At 38.7% G+C, this 9,023-nt stretch overlaps 1 protein-coding gene across 1 annotated transcript; it reads left to right on the forward strand.

Moving 5' to 3' along the window:
- Window positions 1-4,249: 4,249 nt before the first annotated feature.
- Window positions 4,250-8,618, forward strand: LOC145323137 (uncharacterized). Its single transcript, XM_080165526.1, has 7 exons — window positions 4,250-4,383; window positions 4,952-5,106; window positions 5,906-6,019; window positions 6,809-7,386; window positions 7,626-7,682; window positions 8,104-8,144; window positions 8,478-8,618. Exons 4-7 carry the CDS (start codon window positions 7,197-7,199, stop codon window positions 8,616-8,618), a joined length of 429 nt encoding a protein of 142 aa, XP_080021652.1. The 5' UTR covers window positions 4,250-4,383; window positions 4,952-5,106; window positions 5,906-6,019; window positions 6,809-7,196.
- The last annotated feature ends 405 nt before the right edge of the window (window positions 8,619-9,023 follow it).

Raw genomic sequence — 9,023 nt, forward strand, 5'->3', positions numbered from 1 at the left:
ATTGTCTTATCCCTTAGAACTAATGAAAATTTAGACATCATATCTTTAGAAAAATCTTTGCAAATAGAGAGATAGGGGACAATGGACTGTTTATTACACTGGTCCCCAAAGTCTTATAATAACGTTTGCTTATTCGTTGGCTTAACAACTTTGGATACTTTAGTGAATTTTGATTGGGTTATTCATAAAGTTTAGTGTTCAACCACTAATTGTAATCTACAGAAAAGGTGATTTAGTGTATCATCATTGGGGATGTACATAAATTTATTGGCCATTGTCTTATCCCTTTAGATCCCTGTCAACTTGACCAAGGTTAAGCTTTCTTTCATTCATTGGTTACTTGTAGTTGCACATAACAAAATTTTCATCAGCTAATTTCTTCCCTTTGTTGTCAGTGCTCTTTGCAAAAACACTCTTAAAATTGCAACAATAGAAATCTGCGAAATCTATGTGATATAGACAAACAGCATAAGCTAATGATAGAGTAGACTTAATGTTCAATTCAAAATGCAAACAGATTTTCAAGTATTTATTATATTGGATTAAATGCAGTTTTTGAGTAAATAAGATTATATATTGATACTATATTTAGAAATGATTAAATATGTTAATAAGTCAAAACTACTGATTATTCAAAGCTGGATAGTTCTGAAGTAGCAGGATGTCTGTCTGTATATCAGGACACCAAACAACAGGATGACTGTCTGTTTAATTAATACAACGTATTAATTAACTATGCACTTTGAAGGGGTAGAATATCTGCCTATGCAAACTATCTAAAGTAGTAGGATGTCTGTAAATAGCTGTATTGGTCTTAATAAAGACTCGAACCCAAACCAGATAATGTTCTGTGTTAGGACTCTCAATATCAACTGACTTAAATATATTTTCTCTTTATTCTTTCTGAGAGCAATTAAAGAGCAATTAAGAGTAACAATTAACATATGGTCTGCAAACTTAAATATATGACATCACAACATAAATATATGACATTTACCCCCTTCTGAAACCATCCAGCTAAGCATGGTTTCACCATCCATCAGGTTGATCCAATAAACTAGGATCAATGTCTTCACTGGGTGAACCTACATCGAAATTAACCCCGGCCTCCAGTCCTTCCTCTCCTTCACCCACTGGAGGAGGAGTGTTCAGCGCCCCTCCACCAACCTCAGCCGAAACGCCCACTGTTGCCGCTATGACAGCATTACTCGCTGCAGCAGTTACAGGCCCTCCTACAGCCACCATCACAGCATCATTTACCGCTGAGGCGGTATCATTCGCAACAGCCACCTCTGCAGCAACCGCTGACCCATCTGCCGACATTGCCACTTCCATCTCAACGCCACCAGTGACCTGAACACCTCCCGAGACCATCATCACTCCGTTGCCAGCCCCAGCACCGTCAGAAGTTCCAGCCTGCTGCAACTGCCAAAATGACGCCGCCGGTAAGTCATTGTTTATTCTGCGCCGGATCTCGCTAAGCTCACTAAAAATATTGGACAAGTGCCTTTGCACTTCAGCCTCTTTTTTCGCCATCTCAGTAATCGCCTCTTGAACCTTAGTTCCCTGTCCTGCCAAAACACTTTCCACTTGTTGGCTCACCTGCTGTCCCAACTTGGCTGAACTACTTTCCCAATTATCAGTCATTGCTGTCTGTACACTTTGTACCATATAAGAAGTCTTTTGCTGTGCAGTAGTAGCCACCATTTGCTGCATCTCTGTATCTACCTTCCTTATACAGTCCATTAGATCCCTCTTATGCGAGGCCAACATATCTTTAATCCGATTATGACTGTCCGTCTGCCAAAGTTTCTGTGCAGTGTTCAAACTTTTGACTGATTCTCTTACAGCTTCACGAATTTTTTCCTCAATCATAGGCTTTAGAGTCACAGCAACAGAATTACTGATTTTACCTATATCTTCATCACTGAGCGGCGCCAAGCCACGTTTGTCATTCTTGCGCTCAGCCTTATTTCTTTCAACCTCAGCACGTAAATCTGGTAACTCCCTCTTTTGTTTAGGCCCAAGAGAATCTGCCCCAGCAGGCCGCTTGACCACGCCCCTTCTGGAAGTACCTTCCCCAGCATCATTATAAGCCTTGCTGGCTCCCTTAGACCTGACCGACCCAGCAGCCTGACTTGGCACAAACTTACCAAATCTGCGCCGTCCATCACCAGAACCAGTATCTGCCACCTTTTCAGGCTTGTCCGTAGTAGGCTCAGTCCAACTGTCTATCTCCGAACCACTCTGATCACTGGGCAAACGATCCCTGGAATCAAGCTCAACTTCAAGACTCACGTTGCCAACATCGTCCTCATCATCATATCCAGGCTCATACCTGGGGGATTCTACATCATACTGCCTCCTGTCATCTCTTCTATACACAACATGCCGCCGATTAGATCTGCCAGCTTCCAACATCTCAACAGACGGTTCACGCTCCTCCCGCCGAGGTGGGGCAGACGGCCGCTGATACCGCCTTTCGTTTCCATCTCCATTTCCTGATAATAATCAATAATTAAATATTAACATTTTAATATTTTAATATTTTAACATTTTTCATATATAAGACGACATTCAAAACGAAATACTTTACATAAATTATATTTATCAGGGATGCCAAATTTTAATTACTGTTTTCCCGATAACGCGAAAATTTGACGCAACAATTCTATCATCCATAAACAGAGAAAAATGACCAAGATAACACGGCAAATCTGCTCCTATAGTCACATTCAACCATCTTTTTTTACATACAGACACAAGCTCCATCTCCCCCAGATGTTGTACCAACAAATTTCCGACTTGCTTGATGTTGGAATGAAACAAATTATTCTCCCAACACCCCTGTTCTGCCTGTAAAATCCTTTCCACTTGATGATAGGAAGAAGTTAACTGTAATAATAAAGCACCATCCTCCTCTTTTTTTCGCATCCAAGGAAAGAAATTCTTTTTAGCAGTTGTAATCCACAAAACTACATCAGGAACGTTGGTATGAAAATAATGCAAATCAGTCAGAAAGTCAGAAAACTCCACTTTTTTCCCCAGTTTTAATCCCAACGAAAACTGTGGAGAAATCGCCAACCAACTTTGGCCACCCTGATTATTAGCATCATCCGCCATATTAGAAAATGTAAACAAAGTTAAATTTACAATTTCAACAGTCCGAAAATAACTAAAATAACGTCTATCTTCCTGTGATCTATTGTGAACTATCACTCGATCAAGCCCAAGCCGCAGATCAGACTCCAGACAGTGTGCCCCAATGAACTGGTCCTCAAGAAAACAACTGTTATCAGGTAACATTGAAATTTGTATATTTTTCAAATAACTTGTAATCTGAACTTCTTGAAAAGTATTAGGCACAAAGGTATTATTTAAATAAATACCATCTCCTCTGCACTGAGGGTCAATCCCATACGTCATCATATCATCATACAGGATGCTACCATTTATGAAATAAGTCAGTGACCGGTCATAAAACGCTACAGGCAACCGTCGTCCATCTATGTCTAACACCCTCTGTTCCTCCATCCTTTTACAATCTTCACTAGAAATTAACTCATCACTACTAACAACAGCTGGTGCCCCTAAATGTAGATGGCTATATTTGCCGCAATACCAGGTGTGAACCGTTCTGTCGACGTGACATTGTACCGCGGGCAAAAATCTCACTCCAACTTTTTTTAACAGATGACCGCTGACTGTTCCATTAAACTCATGCTGACCAAATACTGTACATTCTGAAGCCCTCAACTCAGGACCGTCGCCAACACACTCCTTTACTTGCACAGATATCACATCAGCACCACAAGGTAACAAACACAATCCCCAAATTAAAAAATATTTACCTGATTTAAATTTATTATTATGACCAGACATTATTAGCTGATAACTGTTCACCAATTCACCCGCAAATATCAACTGATTTAGCCTTTCATTGCAGGGCAACTTTCTACCTACTAGCTTTGTCAGCACATATTTGTTATTAAAATAATCAAATAACAATTCATGAACTCTTATTATAATATATTTTTTTTTAAAATATTTATATGTATTTTAATAATATTTTTTTTTTTCTCAAAAATAATTATTATCAGCTCTCCTTTCCCTACTTTCTCCGTCCTCGAGTTCCTATCTGAACATGTACCACAGGACCCCCTACCTGAGATCTTAACCTCCTCCCAGTGTCCCATAAATATTTCGCCACCCGTGATCCACTTTTCTTAATTGTAACTAATTTTTCAGGTGAAGATTGTGGCGGCGCCGTAGTCAAAAACGATTGTTCCGATGGAAGCTCAACCTCGTCAAAATTACCCTCAGCTACAGGAGCAGGCACCACAGATTCATCTGTCACTCCCACCTCTACTCCTTCACCTACAGGTATAATTTCTCTATTCTCATTCTCTGAAACTCTGTCATTATCAACCTCAACCTCACTCTCCTTCTCCTGAATCTCGTCACTCTGTCTTTCCTCTGCCAACTCAAAACCATCATTTTCAGATGACAAATACACAACATCTTCACTCTCTCTCTCCTCTACAGTTTCTTTCTCTACAGGCATATTGTCAACCTCCAAAAATATCTCATCGGACGGACAAATTTCAGGTAAAGGAAAAACGTTAAAATTAACCTCCTCCCCTAGAACTTCCGTTCGAGCATGAATTTTTCGAATTTTATCCCTAGCTACAACCTGATTTTTCTTGATGGGATTATTCCCAAAAGGTGCCAACTCATACAATGCATCCGAAAATTTCTTAACCACAATAAACGGCCCTCCATAGAAAGACTGTAATTTCTTGGACACGTCAGTTTTTACAATATTAAAGAAAGCATAACAAACATCTGTAACTCTTAATGCTTCCCTCTGTACTCTGTGTTTATTTTGAACCTCTAAATATAACTTGGATTTTGTAGAAATTCTCTTAATTACATCCTCCATATTTTTCAGAAATTCCAAATACGACCGCGAGGATGAAGATTCAGCAGACGGAACTGGTGATAGAAAATCGAGAGGAATACGTGGCTGCCGACCAAAAACCAGAAAAAATGGAGAATATCCAGTTCTAGTACTCTTGGAACAGTTAATCACTAACGTAGCCAAAGGTAATTTTTTAGCCCAGTCCTTTGTTCCATGATTTTCATCTACTTTCAAAGCAGCATACAAACTTTGATTTTGCCTCTCTACAGGATTCGAATTTGGATTCCTGGGGGGAATTAGGACAGTATCCACCCCCAATCCTTTCATCACGCCTTTAAACACATTGCTTGTAAAATTTGTACCTCTATCCGATCTCAAAGCTCTAAATAAACCATAGGTAGGTACAAAATTTTCCAATATAGCCTTTACAGTTGTTTCAGTTTTAGCATCAACCAACGGACATGTAAAAACATATCTAGAAAATAGACAAACCATGATTAGGACAAATTTAACCGTCTGTCCCTGATGATAACATGGAGTCCAAGGTCCAACCAGATCTACGGACATATTAGCAAAAACTTCACTACTTTGAACAGAATGAGTTATAGGTGAAACATGTTTAGGATTACTTCCAGCCTTTTTCAAACATGTAATACAACTTCGTATTCTCGATTCCACAAACTTGTTCACGCCAGGCATAAAAAATCTCTCATTTATTTTACGTATTGTCTCCTGCACACCTCTATGTCCAGAACCATATCCACCATGAGCTGAATCAAATATATCATTGTATAAAGAAAGAGGCACTACAGGCCTCTCGACGAAACCCCCTTCAGCCAAAGGCTGTCTGAAAATTACAACCCCCTCTAGCACATACATGTGGCCAATAAGATTGTACAATAGTTCTTTTCTGCCCGATAACTCCGCCCTCTCATAAGACGACAACTGTCTCCTTTCCAATATCCATAACCTTATTTCATTTAGGATCTCGTCCTGCTGAAGACTACTTTGCCAGACAAACTCAACATCCGCCTCATCCTCTGCAGAATGTACCTGCATAATAGAGTAGATTTGATCCAGAAATGGTGAATCATCCAGGTAAGGATCCAAAATTTTATTATCTGTCTCTCTACACTCCTGACAATCCTTCAGTCGATGATTCTTACAATCTAACTCAGTTCTCGACAAATAATCTACGTTCACATGCTTAGTCCCCTGTCGATGGATAACTGTAAAGTCAAAACTTTGCAAGAAAGTTATCCATCGATAGGTGACACCGTTTATTGATCCTTTAGCCCAACGTTTATAATGCACTAGTGAAATACTGTCTGTCCGAACCAAAAACTCACGAAACCTACAAAAGTGTAAAAAATTCTTTAATGCATATACTAATGCACCTAATTCTCCTTTATAGGAAGGATAATTTTGTTCTGCAGCATTACACTTCTTACTACAGACACCAAACACTCTCTCCACACCATCCTGTTCTTGCGAAATAATCCCTGCAAAATACTGAGAACTATAATCTACATCCACAATAAAAAGATTAGGATTATCCCATTGAGGATAGCCTTTACACATTTCAGTCTTGAACATTTCCATAAATTCAGTCCATACTCTGTTCAACTCTTCTGTCCACTTTATTATAGTGTCATTCCTGTGACTATCCAACATGCACGACCTCTTGGCATAATCAGCAAAATATCCTCTGTAATAATTAGTAAATCCCAAAAATTTCTGCAACTCCTTCCCTGTTCTAGGCTTGCCCCAATCCTTAATCCGTTCCAGATATGCAGGATTCATTTTCAATCCATCGGCACTAATAATATGTCCCAAATAATGGCATTCTCTAGTCAATAAATCACACTTATCTAAATTTAATTTCAGGTTGACCTGCCGAAGAACTTGAAACAGTGCCTGCAGATGCTCTACATGTTCCTCTGGACTTGATGAAAACACTATCAGATCGTCCAAGTAGCTGATACAGAATCCATACATACCTGGCAAGATAGACAGCACCTTATCCATCAGAGCACAGAACAGGCTGGGTGCATTACACAACCCAAATGGCAACCTGTTAAACAAATACATCCTGTTTGCTGCACTAAAAGCTGTTAACGGTTTAGAGTCTTCATCCATAGTCATCGAATGGTAGGCAGCTGTCAAATCAAGAGTACTGAACACCTTGCCAGAACCCAGCTTCGTCAAATTATCCGAGATCAGTGGCAGCGGCCACGCCACCCGCTTAGTCACGTTGTTGAGGTTGCGGAAATCGATGACAAACCTCAACTTAGCCTCTGCTCCAGGTGCAGCCTTCTTTTTCACAGCAAAGATAGGACTGGACCAATCCGAGAAACCCTCCTCAATAATGCCAGCATCCAGCCATTTGGTCAACTGTTCCTTCAATTTAGCATCGTACTCTGGATTCAAAGGAATATTTCTGGCCTTCACAGGTTTAGCTCCAGGTAACAATTCTATATTATATGTCATTAATCTACAATCACCAATATCTGAATCATTCATTGAAAAGATATCAAAATTTTCCAAACAAATTTTAATAATCCTGGGTTTCAATTCTGGATTTTCCTTAATCATCTGGTTTTCATCTAACTTCAATTTTCGAATAATAAACTGTACCCGTTCATGCATTTTTTGCCCCGACAACTTTTCTGGCTTATCCAATTCATTAATTGTTTTATTACAGGTAACATCTTGATTATCCATGATGAAACAATGCCCCATCTTCACATTTCTCAGCAAGGTAATAGGTTTTATTGACGCATTAACCACATTAACCACACAGGACCCATCTTTCCGTGGCTGATACACCCCCTCAATAATCATAATCCCATTGCCACTTGTCATCTTAGAAGAATTAGGGGACACGTACCAAAGCCCATCATTCTTTAATCCAGTCACATGCACCACAGCGGTAGAATAGTTTTATCCAGCAACTTCACATTATACTTCGTTGAATATAACTCTCCAAACCCACCCCCCTCCTTTATCCCTGGCAAGGTAGGTTTAGATGGAATTTCAGAATTCATTCGTCCGGACAAAATAGGAATTTTCTGTATCTCTGCCACCACCTGTTTCTGTAAACAGGAATTAATAGGAACAGATTCCCCACAAAATTCAAACTTATCTTCATCCAAACAAATATTAATTTTATTCTTTTTCAGGAAATCAGATCCAAGATTTACCAACCTACTCGTCACCTCAGGTACATAAAATATCTCCGTAAACACAGCTTGAGTTCCAGCAAATCTAAATTTCAACTCAACATATCCAATAATATTAACTTTCTTTAAATCTACTGAATATGCTGATAATTTAGCAGGACAAAACTCAACTCCATGTTTATCAAGAATTTCTCTAGATATCAAAGAATTAAAATTATTTCCTGTATCAATAATTCCTAACTCCTTCACCGGAATATCAGCCCCAGGCACAAGAAATTCTAAATCCGCACAAATAGGCATTTTCGTTATCTTCAAAAACTTCACAATCTCTTGAAAACACTAGTCATTATAATTAATATATCCATATATTTTAGATATACATCATTCCACTACACAGCAGTCAGCCCCTCATCTGTCACCAGCCGCCAACATACTGTTCAATTTATGAAATCCTGTACATCTCCCAAACTACCAGCATCACACCACTACACTCCAAGTTTTTTTTATACAGGTAAGTACCTCTCGAAGTATTCAACCTTGCATAGGTACTTATCAAAAAAATAATATATAGTAGATATATATATATATATATATAAATATATATATATAATGTTTTCATTAACACGATCACACCTTGACTGACGAATAAACAAGACAGTAATGCTTTATAAAGTTGAAAGCAATAATGTAAATACAAGACAGCAAAATTAACTATTTACAGTACTATAGCCTATATAATGAATATGAATAAAAGAACGATCTATAAATCTCATCCTAGAATGAGATTTATACATCAAATCAATCATATCCATTACATAGGATATTGCTGGAAATTGTTTCTGGCTATGTCAGCAATCATAGCCTCATACTGTTTCTCATCTCTGCTCTTTTCAGAATCCACAACAGGCCCCACCTGATTG

Source organism: Acartia tonsa, chromosome 6 (assembly GCF_053477335.1).
Source record: "Acartia tonsa isolate MP-2025a chromosome 6, ASM5347733v1, whole genome shotgun sequence".
Classification (NCBI taxonomy): Eukaryota; Metazoa; Arthropoda; class Copepoda; order Calanoida; family Acartiidae; genus Acartia; species Acartia tonsa.